We start from the raw sequence: 25,811 nt of genomic DNA, 5'->3' as shown, positions 1-25,811 counted from the left end.
GGGACTGTGGGGCCTCCTAGATGCCTGATTTGTAACATCTGCTCTGCTACTTAGTAGGCCTGTATTTTCAAGCAAGCTACTTAACTGCTGGGTGTCTGCTAATGTCTATGAAATAGATATTCTCGCACCTACCTCAAATGGTGGTCATGAGAGCTAAACAAGTTAATGTGGAGTGCTTGCAATAGTGCCTGGCATATAATAAGCATTTCTTTTTTAAATTATGGTACATCCCCCCCAAATGGAATACCATATAGTCATAAGATATAAACAGGTGAATAGAGCTGTTTGTCTATGTTGACATATAAGGATATACTAAGGTATATCAAGTAAAAAAAGTTAAGAAGCAATATTGTTTAAAAGTATGTAGGAAAAAAAAAAAAAGTATGTAAGGTTAAAAGATAAAACAACCAGGATGCCTGGGTGGCTCAGTTGAGTGTCTGACTCTGGCTCAGGTCAGGATCTCATGGTTCGTGGGATCGAGCCCTGCATTGGGCTCTGCTGACAGTGTGGAGCCTGTTTGGGATTCTCTCTGTCTCCCCTTCCCCTGCTTGCTTGCTTGCTCTCTCTCTCTCAAAATAAATAAACTTTTTTTAAAAAGTTAAAATGACCTTTTTGAATCAAGTTATTTTTGAAATCTGTCAAATTTTTTTTTTCAGTTTATCTATTTATTTTGAGAGAGAGAGAGAGAGAGCATGCCCAAACAGGGGAGAGGCAGAGAGAGGGAGGGAGAGAGAGAATCCCAAGCAGTCTCCTTGTTGTCAGTGCAGAGCCTGATGTAGGGCTCAGTCCCACGAAAGGTGAGATCATGACCTCAGCCAAAATTAAGAGTTGGATGTTCAGCCAACTGAGCCACCCAGGCACCCCAAATCTATGAGATTTTAAATTTTTTTCAGTGTTTGTTTATTTTTGAGAGAGAGAGAGAGAGAGAGAAAACACAAGTGGGGAGGGGCAGAGAGAGAGAATCCAAAGCAGGCTCCAGGCTCTGAGCTGTCAGCACAGAGCCCGATACGGGGCTCAAACTCACGAGCTGTGAGATCATGACCTGAGCCGAAGTCGGAGGCCCAAACAACTGAGCCACCCAGGCGCCCCATAAATCTGTAAGATTTTAGAAGCTCTGCCTTTGATAGTGAAAGAATGGCGCACTGATTAAGTGCCCTATATGAAAATTCTTAGAACTACTAAATTTCTTTTTTACTTTATGAGATAGTTTTATTTGGCACTATGTATTTGATATCCCACATATCAGCCTTAAGTTTTATTTTTTGAACTTATCTGTTCCAGCCTCATCAAAGATAAGGGTTCTACTCCTAGTTCACAATCTAATCATTGTATAAGAATCTATTTAATAGAGAGTAACTTGAGTGTTAATAGGGGAGACAGGACTACAGTGACCTTTGAGGAATTATTAAGATTGAAACAGTTAGAAAGATGGGCCAGAAAGAAAGACCAGAAGAAAAACAAGCATAGAAGATTTATCTTGGATGACCATGAATGAACAGAACCAGATTTGAATGACTCAACAAGTTTTGCCATTGGACACTGCAGCCATCATGTCCCAAACCTGCCTGATGTAAAGGATCACTTGAGTAATTTGTTAAACGTATTGGTTCCCAAGGCCCTATTGAATCAGAGTCCTGAGAGGATTCTGAGACTCTCACCCTAGAGGATGGTGATGATCTGAAAGTTTGGGAAAACAGGTTTAGGCAAAAATGATGCCATAGAATATTCTGGGTGGGTGTGGTGTAGTGTGTGTGTGTGTGTGTGTGTGTTTGGAAAGGGAAAAGTACAGAGAAGGAAAAATGATAATGTGCTAAAAGCTTTTTTTTTTTAAGGGAAACATTCATTTCAGTATCATTTCTAATTTTTTCCTGTTGTAAACTAAATATCCAGTCCTAGAGGAATTGCCAAATTAATTGTTGATATATTTAGTGAATTAAGGATTACTAATTGAATCTATATTATGATTCTGGTAATATAAAGCTACATGCATATACATTAGGACTGGAAGGAAACATGGAAGACTGAAATAGTTAATAATTTGGTGAAATTACATGTGACTGTCTGTACTTTTATATTAAAATGTGTGATTAAAATTGGAAAAGAAACTGGGGCACCTGGGTGGCTCAATCGGTTGAGCGTCTGACTTTTGATTTTGGCTCAAGTCACGATCCCCGGGTCGTCGGACTCTGCACTGTCAATGGGGAGCCTGCTTGGGATTCTCTCTCTCTCTTCCTCTGCTCCTCTTCCTTGCTTGTGCTCTTTCTTTCTCTCTCTAAAATAAAAAACTTTTTTAAAAATGGGAAAGAAACAAGATTTGGCTTTTCAAACGTTGAATATCTCTTGTATTCTTGAGAAGGTTGATGTTTCCCTTTGTTCTCCTGTATTAAATTTATTTTCAGAATAGCTGGAACAGCTGAAGAAAGGAAAGAGTTACTGGTGTGTCGTAAAAAGCATATTCATGATGAGAAATAACTAGCAGACTGAATTAATTCTTTGCCTCTTTATAGAAAAAGGCATTAGGAAAATTTCCATTTCCAATTTTTCCTTTAAAACTGACAAATATAAGTGTGAGAACAAATACTGGTAAATACACAGGATATTTTTAATTTCTTAAATCCTGTATCTTACTCATCTGAGAATATCTCAACACACTGAACTCGATGATAAAATTATGGTAAAAATAGATCAGTAACTTTCACCATCTGTGATACCACAGAAGATGATGAAAGTTACTGATCTATTTCTGATGCACTGTCAAGGTTGAGAACCATCAGCTTCAGCTGTGTATAAGAACAATTGATATGATATGAAGATCTCTTAATGATATGGATGTTGTTTACGACATTTGGCCAAATTAAAAATGCAAATTGTAAAACAAAGTGGCTACATGGATTCCATTCATGTTTCTCTTGCTGTCTTTAGGTAGACATATAGACAGATACTTGTAGAAAAATGACTGGCAGGAGATAGACGAATGTATTAACAGTGGTTATACATTTATAGCTTTTAAGTGAGTATTAGAAGAATTAAAAATTTTGTACATAAATTATTTAAAATTTTATTGCTCAGTTAATACGTTTGAAGTTTGACCTGCATTTAGCAGTGCCACTTAACTAACACTAATAGAAACTCTTAAAGGAGTCTCAGAAACAAAATAAAAAACTCTAGTATATCAAATAGGAAAGCAAATAATAATGATGTTGTATCCTGAATTTGAATGCAGTGAAAAATAAACTGGCCAATTTCCTAATCCACTTGCTGATTCAAGCTAAAAAATCTTTTCATTTTAAAAAATCACCTATTGAATAATGTCTCACCAGTGAATAGAGATTATTTTTGCAATAATGCAATTTCAGTGGATGTGGTTATCATGGGATAATCACACCCCTGGGGTGCAGCCTTGTGCCTGTAATCTCCCAGGAGTGTAATTATTTCATGATAACCGCACCCCCCGGCGTTGCATTATTTCTATTATGAAATTCTAAGTTTAGTATATAAAGTAAGTTACTTTGATCACTGGTAACTGCAAGGTGCTGTTAGAATGTTCCAGCTGTGAGGTTTACAGAGACCAGCCATAAGATTTACTTCTCCTTTACAAAGTTAAATTAGGCAATCAAAATGCTTCTTTTGGCTAAGCTGGTTTAGAATATCTTTTCTACCGATAAGATCATCTTAACTTTGTAAGTTTCCATGCACTCTGAAGTACTTCAGAATTATATGTAAAACTTTCAAGCTTCAGTGGTGACTAAATGTGTATAAAGTATTTTTATATTACAGTATAATTAGATGTACTGCCCACCTGCCTTCATGTGTCCTCTTTGGCCCTTGTTCTTATCATTGACTCTTACCATCTGTCTCTTACATTTTTAGTGTATACTGATATTAAACATCAATTTTTTTTAAATCCACAAGGTGGGTTTTCAACAAAGCAAGTGGGGTGTTTTTGGTTTTGTTTCTGTTTGTTGCTTTCTTAATAGATTTAATAGTTACATGTATCTGTATGCCTTTTACTTAATCATTTTGTTTCATTTCCTGTTTGTGCTTTTTCTGAATAGACTTTATTTTTGAGAGTTTTAGGTTGAGAGCAAATTTGAAAGGAAAGTACAGAGTTTTCCCATAACAACCGACCCCCACAAATGCACAGCCTCTCCTATTATCAACATTCTCTACAAGAGTTGCACATTTGTTATAATTGATCAACCTACACTGACACATCATTATCTCCCAGAATCCATTTTTTACATTATGGCTAACTCAGCATTGTACTTTTTCTGTAGGTTTGAACAAATGTATGATATGTATCCATATTATAGTATCGTACAGAGTAGTTTCACTGCCCCAGAAATTCTCTGTGCTCCCTCCTCTGTTCATACCTCCCTTCCCTCTAGCCTCTGACAACCACTGACCTTTTTACTATCTCCCTAGTTTTACCTTTTCCTGAAGATCATGTAGTTGGAATCTTACAGTGTGTAGCCTTTTCAGATCGGCTTCTTTCAGTTAGTAATATGCACTGTAGGTTCGTCCATGTCTTCTCATGACTCATTTAATAGTTCATTTCCATGTAGTGCTAAATAGTATTCCATTGTCTGGATGTACCACAGTTTATTGATCCATTTACTTACTGATGGACATCTTGGTTGCTTCCAAGTTTGGGCAGTTAGGAATAAAGCTGCTGTAAACATCTATGTGTGTGGTCATAAGTTTTCAATTCCTTTGGGTAAATACCAAGGAGTGTATGGGTAAATACACTTGGGAAATACCAAGAGAGTGTGGTAAGAGTATATTTAGTTTTATAAGTAACTGACAAACTCTTCTAAAGTAGCTGTACCATTTTACATTCCCATCAGCAATGAACAAAAGTTCCTGTTATCCATATCCTTGCCAGCATTTGGCATTGTCAGTGTCGTGACAATGTCTTTGTATATTTTGGTCCTTTACTAGATGTGTCTTTTGCAAATACTTTTTCCCAATCTGTTGCTTGCCTTTTCTTTCTTTCTTTCTTTCTTTCTTTCTTTCTTTCTTTCTTTCTTTCTTTCTTTCTTTCTTTCTTTCTTATGTTTTATTTATTTTTGAAGGAGAGAGAGACAGAATGTGAGTAGGGAGGGGCAGAGAGAAAGGGAGACACAGAATCTGAAGCAGGCTCCAGGCTCTGAGCTATCAGCACAGAGCCCGACGTGGGGCTAGAACCTACGAATCGCGGAATCATGAGCTGAGCTGAAGTCAGACGCGTAACCGACTGAGCCACCCAGGCGCCCCTTCTTTTTCTTGATCAAGTATTTTTTCAGCAGCTTTATTGAGTTAACATCTGCATACCATACAGATCACCCCTTTAAAATGTACAAGTCAATGGCTTTGAATTTGCATATTCACAAAAGTTGTACATCCATCACCACAGTTAGGTTGAAAACATTTTCATTACCCCAAAGGGACCCCTCAGCCCCTTACCCTCCAGCTCCTAGTCCCCCCAAGCCCTAGGCAGCCACTACTCCACTTTCTACTTTTTTTGTAGATTGCCTATTTTTGACATTTCATATAAATGAAGTCCTACAAAATGTAGTAAAGAAGGTAGATTTAACATCATTTTGTTTGCGTTTAAATTTCACACTTAGAGGCACCTAGGTGGCTCGGTTGGTTAAGTGTCTGACTCTTGATTTCAGATCATGAGTCTCACAGTCATGATGAGTCTCAGGTCATGATCTCACAGTCGTGAGATTGAGCTGTGCTTGCACCCGCATGCTCTCCCTCAAAAATAAGTAAACTAATTAATTAATTAGTTAATTTAATACTTAAAGAATTACAATTGCCTTTCTCCCCCCCACCCCAAACACTTAACGTCTAGTGTCCTTTTCCCACGGAGTCTAGGCTTGTCACCTCCTTACACATCAATTATACACAAAGTATTGTTAACCAGGGAAGCTCACCTAAGCCAGAGTTTTTATTAGGGTTTAATTATATGGTCATGATTGATCGACTCATTGACCATATAGTTGAACTCCTCTCTAGTTCCTCTCCCTTCTCCAGAGGTCAAGCTAATATCAGAGCCCCAACCCTCTACTCACATGGTTCGTCCTTCTGGTGTGGCCAGCCCATCCTGACTCATCTCCTTAGCATAACCTGTCTATGTCACCTCAATAATGTAAACTATCAGATCCCATTATAAATAACAGACACTCCTATCACTCAAGAAATTTCAAGGATATAGAGGCTCCTTCCCAGGAACCGGGGACAAAGTACAACCAAGTTCTTTACTACACAGCAGTTGTATTTTTTTTTCATTTAGTTCAAAATATTTTAAAATTTCTGTTGAGACTTCTTTAGCACGTGTGTCATTTAGAACTGTATTGTTTAATCTCCAAATACTTTGGGATTTTCTGACTCTTCTTTATTATTTCTAGTTTAATTCCGTTTTGGCCTGAGTGCATTGTTTGTATGATGTCTGTTCTTTTACATTTGTTAAGGTGTGTTTTATAGCCCAGAATGTGGTCTCTCCTGGTGATGTTCCATATGAGCTTGAGAAGAATATATATTCTGCTGTTCAGAATACTTTATCCAATATATACAATACTTTGTACTGTATTGGATAAAATACTGTATATATATCAACCAGATCCAGTTGATAATGCTATTTAATTCAACTATATCATGTTGATTTTCTTCTGTTGCTCTCTGGATCTGTCTGTTTCTGATATAGGGGAATTGAAATCTCCAACTATAATAGTGGATTTGTCTATTTCTGAAAACATTTCTATCAGTTTCTGCCTCATATTTTGATGCTCTAATGTTAGATGCATACACATTAGGAATTGTTGTATCTTGCGGAGAATGAAACCCTTTTTCATTGTGTCATTGTCTCTTTATTGTTGATAAATTTCCTTGGTCTGAAACTTGCTTTGTCTGAAATTAACATGGATACTCCAGCTTTATTCTATTAGTGCTAGTATGGTGTGTGTGTGTGTGTGTGTGTGTGTGTGTATGTATAGTGTGTATATATATAGTGTATATATATACTATGTATATATAGTGTGTGTATATATATATATATATATATATAGTGTGTATACATATAGTGTGTGTGTGTGTGTATATGTATATATATATTTCTCCATCACTTTAGTCTGTGTCTTTATTTGTTTAAAGATTTCTTTTTTATTTATTGATTGATTTTTGGATTTTTAAAAAAAGTTAATTTACATCCAAGTTAGTTAGCATATAGTGCAACAATGATTTCAGGGATAGATTCCTTAATGCACCTTACCTATTTAGCCCATCCCCCCTCCTATAACCCCTCCAATAACCCTGTGTTTGTTCTTCATATTTACATGTCTTTTATGTTTTGTCCCCCTCCCTGTTTTTATATTATTTTTGCTTCCCTTCCCTTGTGTTCATCTGTTCTGTGTCTTAAAGTCCTCATATGAGTAAAGTTGTATGATACTTGTCTTTCTCTGACTAATTTCACTTAGCATAATACCCTCTAGTTCCATTCACATAGTTGTTATTTATTTATTCTTTAATGTTTACTTATTTTTGAGAGAGAGACAGCGTGAGCAGGGCACGGGTGGAGAGAGGGAGACACAGAATCTGAAGCAGGCTCCAGGCTCAAAACCTGATGCGGGGCTCGAACTCACGAATGGTGAGATCATGACCTGAGCTGAAGTCGGATGCTTAACCGACTGAGCCACCCAGGTGCCCTGTAAAGATTTTTAAAAATTTTTTTAAGTAATCTCTACATCCAACGTGGGGCTCAAAGTCACAAGCCCAAGATCAAGAGTCTCATGCTCCACTGACAGCCAGCCAAGTGCCCCTGTGTCTTGATATTTAAAGTGGATGTGTTGTGGTGCCTGGCTGGTTCAGGTCAGTAGAGCATGCAACTCTTGATCTTGGGGTCATGAGTTCATACCCCACATTGGGCATAGAAATTACTTTAATAAATTAGAAAAAAACTGTGGGTTAGTTTTAGACAACCCATCATTGAGTCATATATATGTAATAATATGTCTATTATTGATGTAATTATATTTATAATTGTTATCTATTTGTTGCCCTTGTTCTTTATTTTTTTGCCTTCTGCTTTTTCTGCTTTTAGTCGAGCATCTTATGTGATTCCATTTTCTCTCAGCATATCAATTGTACTTTTTTTTTTTTTATTTTAGTGGTTGCTCTAGAACTTGCAATGTGCATTTACAACTAATTTAAGTCCACTTTCAAATAGCACTGTACCACTTCACAAGTAGTACCAGTACTTTACAACAGAATAAACCAGCCAGACCAGGCATGACCAGGCACGGTCATTTATATAATGCTCCTGTTGTATAACACAATTCCTTTTCTCTGTCCCTTTTAACATTGCTGCCATACCTTTACTCATAAACTATAATCATCTAGTATATCCTTGCTACTATCATTCCAAACAAGATGTTATCTGTTAAGGGCGCCTGGATGGCTCAGTCAGATAAGTGTCTGACTGTTGATTTCAGCCAGGTCATGATGTTATGGTTTGTGGAATTGAGTCCCATGTCGGGCTCTGTGCTGACAGCACAGAGGAGCCTGCTTGGGATTCTCTCTCCTCCCCTACTCTGCTCCTCTCCCACTCATGCACATGCACTCTCTCTCTCTCTCTCTCTCTCTCTCTCTCACTCTCTCAAGTAAACTATAAAAAAAGACACTTTCTCTTAAATTTTTAAAAATATTTAATTATTTTTGAGAGAGAGAGAGACAGAGTGCGAGTGGGAGACACAGAATCTGAGGAAGGCTCCAGGCACAGAGCCTGACGTGGGGCTTGAACTCATGAACCATGAGATCATGACCTGAGCCAAAGTAGAACGTGCAACCGACTGAGCCACCCAGGCGCCACTCTTATTCTTAAGATAATATTTTATCTTCCATTTATTCCTTTTCAAGTGCTCTTTCATTATGTAGATCCAAATTTCTGATCATTGTCATTTTCCTTCTCTCTGAAGAACTTCTTTTGGGGTGCCTGGGTGGCGCAGTCGGTTGAGCGTCCGACTTCAGCCAGGTCACGATCTCACGGTCCGCGAGTTCAAGCCCCGCGTCGGGCTCTGGGCCGATGGCTCAGAGCCTGGAGCCTGTTTCCGATTCTGTGTCTCCCTCTCTCTCTGCCCCTCCCCCGTTCGTGCTCTGTCTCTCTCTGTCCCAAAAATAAATAAACGTTGAAAAAAAAAATTAAAAAAAAAAAAAAAAAGAACTTCTTTTAATTTTTCTTGCAAGGCAGGTCTGCTGGTGACAAATTCCTCAGTTTTTGTTTGTCTAAGGAAGTCTTTATTTCTCCTTCACTTTTGAAGGACAGTTGCTCTGGATACAGAATTTAGTGTTGGTAGGATTATCTTTCAACACTTTCAATAGTTCACTCCACTCTCCTGTTGCTCCCATGGTTTTTTAAGAGAAGTATGATGTAATTTTATCTTTGTTCCTAACTAGGTAAGAGTTTTTTGCCCTCTGACATCTTTCAAGTTTTTCTCTTTGTCTTTGATTTTCTGCAGTTTGAGTATGATATGCCTAAGTGTAGGTTTTTTGGTATTTATCATGCTTGGTGATCTCTGAGCTTCCTGAATGTGTGGTTTGTTGTCTGTCATTAGTCTTGGGAGCTCTCATCCATTATTACTTCAAATATTTCTTCTGTTCTTTTCTCTCCTCCCTTCTCCTTCTGGTATTCCTGTTGTGCATATGTTGCACCTTTTGTAATTGTCCCACAGTTGTTTTTTTTTGTTTTTGTTTTTAATGTTTATTAATTTTTGAAAGAGAGAGAGAGAGAGAGAGTGAACAGGGGAGGAGCAGAGAGATAGGGAGACAGAATCAGAAGCAGGCTCCAGGCTCTGAGCTGTCAGCACAGAGCCTGACGTGGGGCTCGAACTCACAAGCCACGAGATCATGACCTGAGCTGAAGTCAGACGCTTAACCGACTGAGCCACCCAGGCGCCGCCACCCCCCCACACAGTTTTTTAATATTCTGGTTTTATTTTTTTCATTTTCTTTGCCTTTGCTTTCTGTTTGGGAAGTTCCTATTGACATACCTTAAAGCTCACTGATGTCCATGTCGAGTCTGCTGATGAGCTCATCAAAGGCATTCTTCATTTCTGTTAGTGTTTTTTTTATTTCTAGCATTTCCTTTAATTGAGTCCAGTGTGAAGCTTGAACTCATGACCCCGAGATCAAGACTACTCCAACCTGGAGCGCCTGGGTAGCTCAGTCGGTTGAGCGTCTGACTTCGGCTCAGGTCATGATCTTGCACTCCATGAGTTCGGGACCCGCATCGGGCTGTGTGCTCAGAGCCTGGAGCCTGCTTCAAATTCTGGGTCTCCCTCTCTCTCTGCCCCTCCCCCACTCATGCTCTGTCTCTCTCTCTCTCTCTCTCTGTCAAAAATATTAAAAAAAAGTTTTTTGGTTTTTTTTTTTTAATTTTTTTTTTCAACGTTTATTTATTTTTGGGACAGAGAGAGACAGAGCATGAACGGGGGAGGGGCAGAGAGAGAGGGAGACACAGAATCGGAAACAGGCTCCAGGCTCTGAGTCATCAGCCCAGAGCCCGACGCGGGGCTCGAACTCACGGACCGCAAGATCGTGACCTGGCTGAAGTCGGACGCTTAACCGACTGCGCCATCCAGGCGCCCCAAAAAAAAGGTTTTTTTTAATAAAAAAAAAAGACTACTCCAACCAACTGAGCCAGTCAGGTGCCCCTAAGCCTCATTCTTTTAGTTAGGATGTGTTCCCCTGAGCTGTAACCTTCACAGGTGCTTCTCAGCTTTTTTTTCTCCACTTCCCCCCCCCCCCCCCGCCCCCCGCCTTTTTCCCCATGTAGGTTAGGTTTTGGTAAAATAGTTTCCCTTGAGGGTAAGCATATGTTCAGGACAACAAATGCTGTGCACATATTTCAGACTGGTTATTTTTCCCTTCTTACTGTTGGAAGGTAAATACAAGGAGATTGTTCTTTGATAGTTCTTTGATAGTGAGAAGTGTAGCGGCTTCAGGAAGTAAAACTCATGAAAGTGTGGGGGCCCTATGAAGGTTGGGCCCCCAGGAGTTTTTAGTTCTCAAGCTAGTCCTTGCGTAGTCTCCAACAACAGTATGTTACCCTTTTAAGGATTCCTAGTAGTTCCTGACTCCATTGGTGGTTTCTGGTCCTGTTAAACTGTGATTGTCTGTACCGCTTGTCTCTCCTGTTTTGGGGATAATGTCCTATCCTGTGGTCTCAATTCTTTAATACTGCTAAGAAGATTGGTTGATTTTCAGTTTTGTCAGCTTTTTGTTGTTGTAAGGATAGGAGGACTTTCAAGCTTTTTATATATTGGATGAAAATCCAAAAGTTGTAAAAGCAACATAAAAGTGAATAAACGTTGAGTCCACATTTGTTAACATTAGTTTCATATTGTACGAATTACTTAGTACAATTTTGGTGTTTCAGGCTTAAGTTGCTATATATTTAAAGTTACTTTGCCATTTTTTAACTTAGATACACTTTTTTAAATGTTTACAACGGACTCCATAAATATGCAAATTTCACATTTTTAATAAAAGTCAATTTCAAATTCAAAATTCAAATTCAAATAGTTTTGACACAGACAGAATTTCTGTTTTCTTTGTAACACGTAAGTCTGAGAAGCAGCCACACCACAAATGGCTAACATGATGTTAACGTTTCCTGTGTCTCTGTCCACTCTTGTGTATGCCATAGCCTTTCGTGTGTAACAGTATGAAAATGAAGAAATAGCTTAAATTGGGGCGCCTGGGTGGCTCAGTCGGTTAAGCATCCGACTTTGGCCCAGGTCATGATCTCACGGTTCATGAGTTCAAGCCCCGCATCAGGCTCTGTGCTGACAGCTTGGAGCCTGCTTCCGATTCTATGTTTCCCTCTCTCTCTCTGCACCTCCCCAGCTCGTGCTCACACTCTGTCTCTGTCAAAAATAAATAAACTTAAAAAAAAAATTTTTTTTTTAAAGAAATAGCTTAAATTGAGGAAAGCATCATTTTACACTTATTGCAAAGGTTTGCCTATGAACACTCTTCCTTACCTAACTTGATTTAGTTTCCTTGAAGAATGTCACACTCAGCGGTCACTCTGATGGAAGTTTCCTGCAACACAGCTTCCACGTGCTACTTCTCCGTCTTTTAATCAGCCTGCTATGTTGACAACATTTTGTTGCTTGAGGACATGTATGGGAAATGTAACAAAATAATGGTCTGATCACAAGCTTCGCTAGAAAGACATCTAGCAGCATGCTAGAGGGACTTCCCATAGAAAGAAAGATGATAAACTCAGTTGCCCATCTGGCAAATCTCCCTGAATCTATTATGGAGTTCCCTTAACAACTCCTTGGAAGAAGTTGAATCCTACCAGCACAGCTACTAGGATAGACCTACATCTGATGGCACAATTTTTGTTTAATTTTCCAGCATAATTCTGGAGAAAAAGTATTTTCTGCAGAAAAAAATACTTGTGTTACCGGATTCTCATTAAAGCTAACCTCCTGGGGACGCTTGGCTGGCTCAGTCAGTAGAACATGCAACTCTTGATCTCAGGTTCATGACTTCGAGCCCCATGTTGGGTGTGGAGCCTATTTAAAAAAAAGGAAAAAAAAAGCTAAACTCTTAAAATAGGCAGATATTAAAACTAATAAATAAAGGATTGACCTCAAAATAAAGAAGTGATGGATCATCTCTTTCCTTTGTCTAGTTGATCAGTCAGGGACTAGGTTTTTTGTGTTTGTTTTTAATGCAGGTGGAAGCCAAGTAGCTGACAAGAAGTGTTGACCTTTTTTTTTTTTTTTTTTTTTTTTTCAACGTTTATTTATTTTTGGGACAGAGAGAGACAGAGCATGAACGGGGGAGGGGCAGAGAGAGAGGGAGACACAGAATCGGAAACAGGCTCCAGGCTCTGAGCCATCAGCCCAGAGCCTGACGCGGGGCTCGAACTCACAGACCGCGAGATCGTGACCTGGCTGAAGTCGGACGCTTAACCGACTGCGCCACCCAGGCGCCCCAACCTTTTAAAGAGCTATAATTCAGTAAAACTTGTCAAGTTATGGTGCTCCAAATGTCAAAGTGGTACTCTTGATTAGTACTTTAAATTTTGGCTATTTTAAGTGGTTACCAATGGTTACATCATTTCTAACTATTTATAAGCACTATTATAATTCAGTGCTTAAATTTGTTGTTACAGTGGCTAGGCCTTGAAATTCCACTGTCATTAGCAAATTAAATGTAATCCTGTTCTGTCAGTAAATTACTCTGCTCTGTGTTAAAGTCACGTGTGGGGTAGTGGGGGCTACACTTCTCCATAATCTCCAAGGGGTATTATGATTCTCAGATCACAGTCATAACTCCCTTTTACACGATTCTTCCTATTAACATCGTTCCATCTACTCAAAGTCTGCCAGCTTCAAGTAAAGGAAATGAATTAATGATTACCTGGAAAAGGAAAATGAATGAAATATAGTCCACTTAGTAAATATTAATTCTACGCAAATCAAACTTAATGAAGTTAACAACCTTCATCGTGTTACGCTCACTTAGAATGCCCCACTTTTTACCTTTTCCTAAATCGTATGAGAGTTCGAAAATCAAATTCAGCTTCTTACTCTTTCCTGGAAAATACAAGCTTTTCTGAATTAGGGACTGTATCTTCTTTATCTTTGTGTCCCTAATGCCTTGCACCGTGTACATGCTTAGTAAATAATACTTTAGAAATAATAGTTTAGTGAGTGACTGAATGAAAAGGTTTTGCTAACTATATAAACATCACTGCTTATCATCTTCTCTGAATATATCTTATAACATACGTTTACAATTCATATTTTTCCTGTTCTTTGATATGAACTGATTTTCCAAAAAAGATTAGAAGCTTGAAAGCAAAAACTAAGTTCTCCATTCTCTAAAATGCTAACAGAATAAAATAATAAGCTCTCAGTAATACATACTGATTAAAAAAAATTTTTTTTTAACGTTTATTTATTTTTGAGACACAGAGAGACAGAGCATGAACGGGGGAGGGTCAGATAGAGGGAGACACAGAATCCGAAACAGGCTCCAGGCTCTGAGCTGTCAGCGCAGAGCCCGACGCGGGGCTCGAACTCACGGACCGCGAGATCATGACCTGAGCCGAAGTCGGCCGCTTAACCGACTGAGCCACCCAGGCGCCCCTACATACTGATTTTTAAATCACTTTCTAAGTTATATACTAGGGAGGAATAAGCTGAAATTCCTTATGCCAGGTTCCCTCCATAGTTAGAAGGAGATGTAATACAGAAATGTGGTGAGCGTCTAGCATAGTCGTTGAGTAATTATTGTTGACTGATTTAAAATATCATGTGTAACTATTTTATAAAGTAAAATGTACTGGTCAGGCTGCCTGGGTGGCTTAATGGGTTGAGCCTCCAACTCTTGACTTCGGCTCAGGTCATGAACTTGCAGCTGGTGTGTTCAGACCCCACGTCGGGCTCTGTGTTGACAGTGCAGAGCCTGCTTGGGATTCTCTCTCTCTTCCTCTCTCTTTGCCCTTCTTCCACTCTTGCTCTCTCTCTCTCTCTTTCTCTCTCTCAAAATAAATAAAGTTAAAAAAAAAAAAGTACAATATACTGGTCGTATAGAGTTTGACAAATACGTACACCCCTGTAACCAATGTCTCTGACAAGCAAGATTCAGAGCTTGAATATTACCATAACCTAGAACATACCCTTCTGTCCCCTACTGGTCAGCCTCCTCCACCCACAACCGCTGTTCTATTTTCTAGTCTCGCACGTTAGTTTTGCCTGTTCATGAACTTCGTGTAAATAGAATCATACGGTATGTATTTTTTGTGTCTGACTTCTTTGACTCAGCATAATGTTTTGAGGTTCATAGATGAATAATGTTTAAGAGCTGTCATATTCTCTCAGGAGCAATCATGTTCTTTGTTTTTTGTTGTTGTTTTTGAGAGAAAGGGAGAGAGTGGGGGAGGGGCAGGGGACAGAGAGGAAGGACAGGGAGGGAGAGAGATAGAGACACAGAGAGAACATCTTAAACAGACTCCACACTCAGTGAGGAGCCTGATGAGGGAGGGGCTCCATCCCACATCCCTGGGATCGTGACCTGAGCTGAAATCAAGAGTCGGGTGCTCAACCAACTGAGCCACCCAGGCACCCCCAGGAGAGCATTCATATTCTTAACTAAAACCTAGTGCTAACTTCTACTACCTCATGTTCATCACAACACAAATGACTTTTCTCAGTCCCCTATGGACTGTGAATTCACTTTATCACCGCAAGTGTCATCACTAAAATATTTGCATATAAATTAAGTTGAAGATAGAAGTTTGAAGATACAATCAAATGTAAGTCATATATTTGTAACTCTATTGATTCTGTAAGGGAAAGTTTTTTTATTTTTAATAGTGTTCTTTACTAGCATACAATAAGGGCAGTTTTATCTTTCCTTATTTTTATGTATTTTCCAGACACATAGATTAAAATGAAATGCTTCATTTTTCCTTTACATTGTATGTTTTAATAGAGATCAAATTAGCTGTCTTCAGTATGAACTTGAGATAAGGGCAATAAGAAACACTTTTGTTTCCAGCCTCCACTAAGCTGCACTGGCAGTGTTTCAGGAAAATTCCCAGTATGGAGCAGTTTTATTACAATTCGGTACAATTGGTTCTTGCATAACCTTTGGAAAATCATACGTAAAACATTCTCATCTATATAAATAAAAATCACCCACACACTTTATTAATAGCTTTGTTCACTTTTTCCCTGGGACTTGTGCTGCATGTTCCCACTGTGCCCCCTTTTTGAGTCTTTTTTAAAGATAACTTTCTATACGCTTTCTTAAAGGCAAAAAGGTTAGGTAATATTAGGAATCATATGTATACGATTCTTGATAATTCCCACTAGACACAGATCTCCCCGTCGTGTTCTATAACCAGTGTCTCTGTGTGGCCTTTTTACCCTTAGTAACAGGGAGTGGCTTTTTTACTAGATTCAGTCGATTTAATTTCAAGGAAGAAAGACGGAAAAAAAGGGTGTACTCCCATGGAAATAAGAATCATAACATATTTAATTTGTGGTCATATTTGGGAGTTTATTTTAAAACGCACATTTTTCAGGTTCTGCCCCCTCCACTATTACTACGTAGCGACAGCAAAACGTTCTAGGTTGAAGTCTCAGCCTTTTGTCCTCAGTCTAGTTCACTGGCCAGAAATGGGTGTGTTTTCAAGTGTCATTTTTCTCAAGTCCAAACGTAAGAAGACTTGCTATGTAATCCTCCTAAGTATATGGTATAACATGCCAGAATAACTTAATAATAAGCCCGTAGATCTAACTACCAACTTACAGGAAATACAAAGACTAGAAGAACATATTAAATGACATCACTATCCAGAATGTGGGATACTCTGCAGGACAAATAACCCAGTTTCTTCAGCAAACGAATAGCGGGTGGGGGTAGTGAAATTTTTTTAGATGAAAACAGACTTAAGGTATGTGTCACTTATACCTCAGTTTCTAAAGAGGGAAAAGAGGGGCTCCTGGCTGGCTCAGTTGGTAGAGCATGTAACTTTCAGTCTCAGAGTTGTGAGTTCAAGTCCCACATTGGGCATGGAGCCTATCTAAAACTAATTACTTAAAATAAAAAGAGAGAGAGGGGCTCTCAGGTGGCTCAGTTGGTTAGGCATCCGACTCTTGATTTTGTCTCCGTTCATGATCTCACGGTTCGTGAGTTGGAGCCCCACGTCGGGCTCTGCGCTGACAGTGTGGAGCCTGCTTGGGATTTTTTCTTTCTCTTTCTGCCCCTCCCCCCACTCGCACTTGCTCTCTCAAAATAAATAAATAAGCCTTAAAAAAGATAGTGAGATTTAAGAGATATATGAACTAGATGCAGTGTGAGGACCTTGTTTGGATCCTAATCTGGACAAACCAACTGTGAAAAGATACTGTTGGGACAATCTGAATGGTGACTGGATATCCGATGATATTTTAAAACTGTCAGCATGGACAGGTGTAAAAGGTGTTAGGGTTTTATTTTTAAGAAATACTCCTTGTTTGTTAGTGATTAAATACCAAAGTGATATCTGAGATTTCATCTCTATCAAAAGCTGGATCTGTCAAATACTCTGTCAATAACTCTATCAAAAAAGAAACACAGGAAGTTGGAGGTCACAAAGTAAGAATGGCAAAATATCATTGTTGAAGCTAAGGAGTACATTAGGTTCATTACATTATACTCTCTAGGTTTGAAATTTTTTACCGTATAAGGTTAAATACAAATCCACAATGAAAAGGGAAAAATTGATCACTTAAAAAAATTTTTTTACGTTTATTTATTGTGAGAGAGGATTTGAGCAAGTGCAGGGGAGGGGCAGAGATAGCGGAAAAGAGAGAATCCCAAGCAGGCCCTGCACTGTGAGCACAAAGCCCAACGTGGCTCAATCTCATAAACCGTGAGTGCTCACCACTTTAATAGCAAACAAAACTATTTTCATTTTAGGAATAGCAGACACTTGCAGCAAACAGTACATCCCATAAGGTATTGTGTTAAATTTGGGGGGAGAAGGAAAAGGCATTTCTCATGCAGCCTTCCCTAAACTGCAGGTCAGTGCCCTCCCTTCTCCCGCTGAATACCATGAAATTGTAGAGGGTAATGTTTCATTTCAAAAGGAATGAGGAACTTGGAAAGGAAGATACATCTGTTCTTGGGAAGAGCAGATTGACCTCGTGCTAGCAGTGAGACACAAGTGTGTCTGCCTTTGACATTCAGCTTCCTGCTGAGCTGTTTGTGGGCGTCAGCTGGGACTGCTGTCTAACGGTGAAGTTGGTGATGGGGCCTTTCTCATAGCCAGGACTTTTTAGTGTCCTCCAATAAAACATGCATTTTACTACGCAACATTTCTTACCTCCCGTTACTTTTGCTGAGTTCTATAAAAATGAATGCTCTTAATGAATAGATTAGCCCCTGTCCAAACATAATTTTGTACAACCTAATTTGCCTTCTGGGGATTTTTTTTTTCCCCCTGAGACACTGACCCCACGGTATTTTTCTAGTAGAAAATAGTCTAGGTCTAATCAGGACATGAAACTGAATACCGTAGTCACAATCAGTATTCTGATGCTTACCTGTGTCACAGCAGAGAAAGTTTGCAAAATGTAAAACAGTTTTCATCAGTGGACCTGCTTTTCGAAGTTGGAACATCGGTTTTCATGCTCTGGAGGCTTGACCCAGCCTGAGTGAAGTGATCTAGAAAGGAGTCCTCACAAATCTACATTTTAAAACAAATGTCCTCTTCCTGAATTCTCTAGAGTTCTTCAACCATAGCAAATTTAAGAGCAAACCAAACATTCGTGGGCCCCGAGTCCAGTTGTAGTTTAAACTGTTAAGGCACAGACACCAGAGAGCAAGGTGGTAAAAAAGGAGGACTTGGGTGGTGCTGCCCTCTCTGTAGCCTTGGGTGTCCGCGCCAAACTTCCACCAGTGCTGTTGGGACAGAGCGCCCGAGGTTCGCGACGTCCGTGGTCCCTAGAAGCCACTACTAGGAGGGCCCACGGACCAATTTGCCATTTTCAGTGGAAAACAAGTGGCGGTTACTAATTACGATGACCCTGTACTTTGGATCTGGATTTGCTGCACCTTTTTTTTATAGTAGGACACCAACTGCTTACAAAATAAGGACGTTTTAATTAATCCATTACACAGATGTGAAAAGGAGTATTTTAAGAGATGCGGTCTCTTTGACAAATGGATCAAACTCTTGAATTCAACATAATATGTTTGTAAATAAACTTATGGTGTGAATCTTTAACGCCTCTTCTCTGAAACATGGAATGTAAAAAATAATAATCATTAGGCACTATACATGAGAATAGTCATTTTGCATTGGAATATATTGTAAAATCTGTTTTTTTCAACATACCTATATAATCTAGGATATCAACTAAACATTGAGTTCTCAGAGAGCTGGAGTCATGTCTATCAAGTTAACTCTTCATAGCCACTGTCACAATAATGGGAAAGTATAAAGATACCTTGCTAAATATACCTTAATTGAACCTGACTTGTCACATCTTCTAACCCGGAACTTTTTTTTAAAATTTTTTTTTTCAACGTTTATTTATTTTTGGGACAGAGAGAGACAGAGCATGAACAGGGGAGGGGCAGAGAGAGAGGGAGACACAGAATCGGAAACAGGCTCCAGGCTCTGAGCCATGAGCCCAGAGTCCGACGCGGGGCTCGAACTCACGGACCGCGAGATCGTGACCTGGCTGAAGTCGGACGCTTAACCGACTGCGCCACCCAGGCGCCCCTAACCCGGAACTTTTGATGATAGAAAAAGGTTTGAGTATAAGAATATATGAATAAGACTGGATTTTGAAAAATACTACTCTAAAAGCGTTTTTTAAATCATGAAGACTATATAATAAAATAATCATAAACATTTTTATAGCTACTGGCAAAAATAATAATTGTTACTGTTTATTGAATACTGTTTGTCAGGTGGTTCCCTAAGTATTTACAGTCTTTAGTGTGGAAGTGTATGCCAAGCATATGTACTACCCAGAGTTCGCTTGAGGATTTGGAAAAATATAGACGCTACAAGAGTAATGTTGGTCTCACAATCTGTCAGACAGGCTAAAGAGAGATCATTTTCTTGGAGTAGTTGGAAGCACTGTAATGAAAATATAAAAAGCGTGTTTTTTAAAACTTCCTGAGAGCACCCGTGTTTTGATGAAATTAGTAACTTCTCATCATAATGGCCAAACCCTTCGGCCCCTTACCGAAGTAGCTTTTATCCTAATCCTTAGCATGTTTGCTTTCTGAATTCATTTGACATCTTAAAAAATTGTTAACAAGGAAATGGAGCTTTGACGCTTCAGAAAACATATTTTCTACTTTATAAAATTGTGTTCTATTTTCAGTTGTTCTTGGTAATGTGAATAGAATGGTGTAAAGCCTGTAGAGCCCAGTAACAAATAGTAACCCACCTAACTTTTTACCACAGATGCTATTGACAAGTGAGCGGATTTGAATTTGATTGTTTTTTGTCTTCCATGCTAACGTATAGGTGAACGTGCAGATAACTGGTAAAAGACCAACAAAGCAGTGAAAAGAAAAATAGGTGAAATATTTAATCAATGAACTAGAGAATCCATTTCTGAAGTTTCTCTGTCCCCCACCCTCCCTTATGAATTGCTTGTTAGCAGGAACTGCCTTTATTCTTCCTTATTTTCTGGATAGATCACCCAGTTAGTTCATTTAAGAAAGTATAAAGGATTCTGGGGCGCCTGGGTGGATCAGTTGAGCGTCAACTCTTGATTTCGGCTCAGGTCATGATCCCAGTGTTGTGAGACTGAACCTCACGTTGAGCTCTGTGCTGAGTGTGGAACCTGCTTGGGATTCTCTCTCTCCCTCTGCCCTTCTGCCCCACTCACATGCACTCTCTCTCTCTCTCTCTCAAAAAAAAAAAGGGAAAAAGAAAAGAAAAAAGTAAATTGATGATTTAGGCCAGAAACTTTAAATAGCTTCTATGAAAAGTTGTTATTTGCTACTGCAGGGAAAACAAAGTGAAACTGAAATATACGAAAGAATGAGGAAAGGGTCTCTCCTTCCATATGGTAAATCTAATAATGTTCGAGGGAAGGACACCAACGTTTTCTTAAAAAAATTACTTTTTAATTGTATCTGTCTTTAGTCCATACCTATTTTTAGTATATAAACAAAAAGGAGTTTGCTTTTCAAATTGGGATTTTGCAAAAGTAGAAACAGCAGCTTGTGAAAAATGTAACATATAGACATCTATCGCCAGCCTAAAATTGCTTGTCACCAACCCCAAACTTATAACTAGAAATTTCAAACTCTGAGCATATATATCTATATATGGAAGATTAATTAGTGCTTTGTAGTTATCCGTAGCATGTGTGTATGTACGTGTGTGCACGTGTGTGTGTGGTGATAATTAGCAAACCATATGGCAGTGTATTCAGTATTGATATTTGATAAATGAGGATGAGGAATTTTGAATTAGAAACTCGAATAATAGATTGCTCATGTACCTTTAAAAGTATCTTTTTTAAATTGAATTCTTACTGAGAGAATAACTATTAAAGTTTAATTGCAGTTTTTTACCATTTTCCTTTGATTTTGTACTAAAGACTGCCAAGCAGATAACATCTAAACGTATCTTTTCAGTGTGACAAAGTTACATAAGAAGAGAATCCCCTAGCACGTAAAGAAAAATGCAATTATTTTCTATTCTGAATCTCCAGACTGCTGTTTTAGAAAATCATATCTGATTATTTGCTCAGCAGAAGATTATTGAGTTGATTTAGCTGTGATTTTACTTAACAAAGCTTCAACTGCATTCCTACTGTGGAGTCCAAAAAAGGTAGAGAGATATAAATGATACATTCAAACTGCGATTTTTGTGAACAGGGCCATCGATGCACCCCTCGGAGCTAATAGCGGAGATGAGAAACAGTGGGTTTGCACTGAAACGAAATGTACTGGGGAGAAACTTGACCGCAAATGATCCATCACAGGTAATGATCTTTTTATCGGTAAGCTGAAAATGTCTATAAATCTAAATGTGATTGCTTGTGAATTGCTACTTATTGTTTTCCAATATGCATATATCCATAGGAAAGCAAGATAGAGCAAAGAAGATGCCTAAAATGTACTTGGATTTTGATTCTTTATTATTTTAACCTAAATGAGAAATTGTTTTTAAACCTATATTTTTAATAAATGAAACTGCTCCTCTAGGTTTATGTGGTTTAAGTCTCTAACTGAACTGGTGATAAGGTTCTTTTTTACTTCCTGCTAACTTACATTAAATAGAACCAATAGGAAGGAATGTATAGAAGCAAACTCCTAAAATTATAGAAAATATTTTAAACTTAATTTATTGAACTGTACATAGATCCAGAAAATGGTTGCGTTTGAAGGGTTGTGGATATTTTAATGCAAAGTATTTTATTTAAGGAGGAAAGTGGAGCCCAGAGAAGTTAAGTGATTGATTGCCCTTGTGGCTCATGTGGCTGTCTAGAGATAAAACTGACACTAAAACCCACACTCCCATTGGCATAATCTTGTGGTACTCTGAAAAGCGGCAGATTACTTTGCAAACACTGCTAGGGACTGTTCGTAGAACCTGTATCATCATATATTTGTTCTGTTTGGTATATTGGTGTGTATTTGATAACCATATATTTGATAATGTACTGTTGAATTTATAAATGCTAACATTATGGATGTTTTGACCTTCCTATAAAGTTCATGATCGTCTTGGTTTTAACATTCCATTAAATTAAAAATAAAATAGTTTAAACTCTTATGTGTTTAAATTCAAACTCAAGAGATAGAGAGCAGAAACCATGTTATAAACGTTTTATTTGTGTTTCTCTATCTTCCGCTTTCTGATAAAGTTTGTTAATGCTGACCAAGCAGTTATCTTAACCTCTTGATGTATTATGATCCTCCTTGACAGGAGATTATAAGAAAATTTTTAATCCCCCCTCCACTTCTCAATCCAGAATGTCATACTCGTCTCTAGTATGGGTTTGACAGAATTTCTTTATGCTTTCTTTCCCGTCTGATAACTAATTTGTCTTGCAGTCTAGCAATTTAATGATGTCTCTATTGACTCAGGAATATGTTGCAAGTGAGGGTGAAGAAGATCCGGAAGTCGAATTTTTAAAATCACTAACAACCAAACAAAAACAGAAACTTCTCAGGTAATTAAACAGTGTATATTTAATGGATTCAACTATTTTTTTCTTATATTTCGTCCTATGCATCCTATCTACTGATTTATTCCTCAGCTATAGTAATACAATTTTGTCTTTCTTTCAGTAACATGAAAATGAGCATAAGATTATATACTCAGAATATACCACAAAATCATTGTACGTTCCAGAACATTTAGTTTGGAAGTAGATTTATTTGTAGGTTTTACTTTTTGTACTAGATTTGTATATATCTTTGCATACAGTTCTTACAAAGTATTATGGGTCATGTATTACTATTTTTGTGATTTTTTATGAGGAATGCTGAAAAATGTTTAAATATGAATCTTAGTTAAACAGACTACCTCTGGATTAAAGAATCCAAGAAATGTCTGCTGAGTCCAATAGAGGGAGCTCATGATGTTTCAGTTTGTGGAGTTTTGAGAATGGCTGGACAGAACCCAGTGAAGACATTTTTATTTTAGAGTAACTCAAGCACCAGAACAAGTTACTCTTCTGAGAATGTGAAGTACTCTTCAGAAATTCAGAATGCCTTAATAGAATTGTCCTAAACAGTTGTTGAAAACCAGTATGTGATTATTTTATATAAGAAGAAAGGAATCCAAAAAATGTAAAGTGTATTCTTTTTTAGAATTCCTGGAAAATATGCCCTTCAATTTTGATAACGCAATGTTGATTAATTATTTCCATACTTTAATATAGTACAACATTGGGGCGCCTGGGTGGCTCAATCGGTTAAGTGTCTGACTTCGGCTAAAGTCATGATCTTGTGGTTTGTGGGTTCGAGCCCAGCATCAGGCTCTGTGCTGACAGCTCGGAGCCTGTAGCCTGCTTCAGATTCTGTGTCTCCTTCTGTCTCTCTGCCCCTCCCCTGCTCACAGTCTCTTTCCCTCTCAAAAATAAACATTAAAAAAAAACCTTTTTTTTTTTTAAATTGTACAACATATAATTAATTTTTCATCTGATTATAGCTATATATTTAAATTTACATTAGCATGTAGCTAATGTTTTATAAAGTTTTCTTGAGGTCAGGATGTCCATTTATTTAGAGTGCTATATAATTTCAAAATCTGAATCAGTAAGAATTTTTTTTAATAGTCATTGCTATTGAGGAAAGAATAGTGAGATAATTGGCTTTAATTTTATGTGTGACTTGAGTAATTTAAAAGGAAGAAAATTATTTGTCATTTAATAAAGTATACATTTATATTTGAGTCCCACTTTAAATAGTACCTAGGAAAATATATTGTCTATTTAAAATTTTATATTTGTCATCAAGAGAACTATTTTTACATAGTATGTTATTACGATTTTCCCAATAATAGGAAATTGGATCGACTTGAGAAGAAAAAAAAGAAAAAGAAAAAAGACAGAAAAAAGAAAAAGCTTCAGAAGAGCAGAAGTAAACACAGAAAACATAAAAATAAATCCCCCTCCTCCTCCTCTTCCTCCTCCTCCTCCTCCTCCAGTGAGACTTCAGAAAGCAGCAGTGAGAGTGACAGCAAAGAAAGAAAAATACAAAAGAAGAAAAGAAAGAAAAATAAGTGTTCGGGGAATAGCAACAGTGATTCTGAAGAGAAGGACAAGTCTAAGAAGAGAAAACTTTATGACGAACTTTCTAGCAGCCACCATAACAAGGACAAAGCCAAGGAAAAGCCTAGGTTTTTAAAACAAGAGAGTTCTAGAGAGAATAGCAAATGGAGCCATGCTGATTCCGACAGAAAGTCCAGGAGCCATAACCGGAGCCCAGAGAAGAGAAGATCTGCAAGAAACGAGAGGCGCAGCAGGAGTCAGAGCAGGGACGAGAGGGGTAGGAGAAGCCGGAGCAGAAGTCACGGTAGTTACCAGCAAAGAGAAATAAGAAAACGGCCACAGCGCAGTCCCAGTGAAGAGCAGGGTGGAAGAAATGGCCCCAGAAGCCACGGCACAGGTGTCTACAGAGGAGGAAAACCGCACAGGGAGAACCCAGGAGATCAGCGTGCCGGAGTGACGCAAAGGGAACGAAGCAGAAGTAGAGAGACTAAAGAGAGACTGTATGTGACAATTACCTGGGAATAAAAATATCTCTGCTCACTTATTAAATACCTGTGGCAAGGGCTAAACTACATACTATTGTCTTTCTAATGAAAAAGCTTTGTTTTAATTTTCCATCCCTGAAAACTGGCGTATCAAATACAAAAACCACATGAGTCCTATAGGAGTGAACTTTGCAAATATTTGCAAGTAATCTCTTTTGGGGCTGTAAAAAGATTTTCTGTGGAGAAATGTCTCTTGTGCCCTCTACTAGATAAAAACCCCTATAACTCTGTGGCATTTTCTTTTTTCTGAAACATCATTAAAAGAATGGCAATACACGGAATGGGTACAGTTTAATTTTCGTTACTTTTTTCTTTCTGTTCAAATTTTTACTTTTAAGATTTGAATTTACTTGAAGCAAAGTATAATCATTGTTGAAATTCTCTAGTATGAATTCAGTAGTGGACGTGATCACTATTTCCTTGAGACATTTAAACTCCCTTCAGGTGTTCTGTTCTACCGATTTACGCTTGGATGACACCCTAGTTTTCTCTGTTGCCAGAACAGATTACCTCACACTTCAAACAACATAGATGCATTGTACAGTTCTGGAGATCAGAAGTCTGAACTGTGTCTCCCTGGGCTAAAATCAAGGTGTCGGCAGGATTGATTCCTTCTGTAGGCTCTAGAAGAAAATCCGTTCGCTTGCTTATCTCCAGTTTCTGGAGCACAGCTGCATTCCTTGGCCCCTGGCCCCTCCTTCCATCTTCGGAGCTGACAAGGGTGAAGTGAAGTCCTCACCTGTCGTCGCTTCGCCATGTGCATCCCTCTCCCACCTTTGAGGACCCTGGTGATTAGATTGGGCCCACCAGAGAAACTCCCTACTTTAAACTGATTAGCAACCTTAAAGGCTACAGCATTTGCGTAATGTCATTAATGGACTATTGTAAACTATTAAATAGTTTACATGAGTATAGGTATTAATAGTTTTTCATGAGTATAGGTATATAAGGCATATTTAAATGTAGCTGCACATTTTCCCTTGTGTTTCAAAGAATATGGTAAAGGAAAACT

The 25,811-nt window shown here is 38.3% G+C and overlaps 1 protein-coding gene across 1 annotated transcript in view; it reads left to right on the top strand.

Annotated features, from left to right (window-relative positions):
• Positions 1-25,076, top strand: part of CIR1 (corepressor interacting with RBPJ, CIR1) — a 45,135-nt gene extending 20,059 nt beyond the window's left edge. Inside the window, exons 8-10 of the mRNA XM_043577078.1 lie at positions 21,409-21,515; positions 22,624-22,709; positions 24,047-25,076. Of these exons, the coding sequence (XP_043433013.1) occupies positions 21,409-21,515; positions 22,624-22,709; positions 24,047-24,779 (926 nt within the window). The 3' untranslated portion in view covers positions 24,780-25,076. The remainder of the gene's footprint in view (positions 1-21,408; positions 21,516-22,623; positions 22,710-24,046) is intronic.
• Positions 25,077-25,811: the final 735 nt, after the last annotated feature.

This window comes from Prionailurus bengalensis, chromosome C1, assembly GCF_016509475.1.
Source record: "Prionailurus bengalensis isolate Pbe53 chromosome C1, Fcat_Pben_1.1_paternal_pri, whole genome shotgun sequence".
NCBI lineage: Eukaryota > Metazoa > Chordata > Mammalia > Carnivora > Felidae > Prionailurus > Prionailurus bengalensis.
This window is presented reverse-complemented; position numbering and strand designations above follow the sequence as displayed.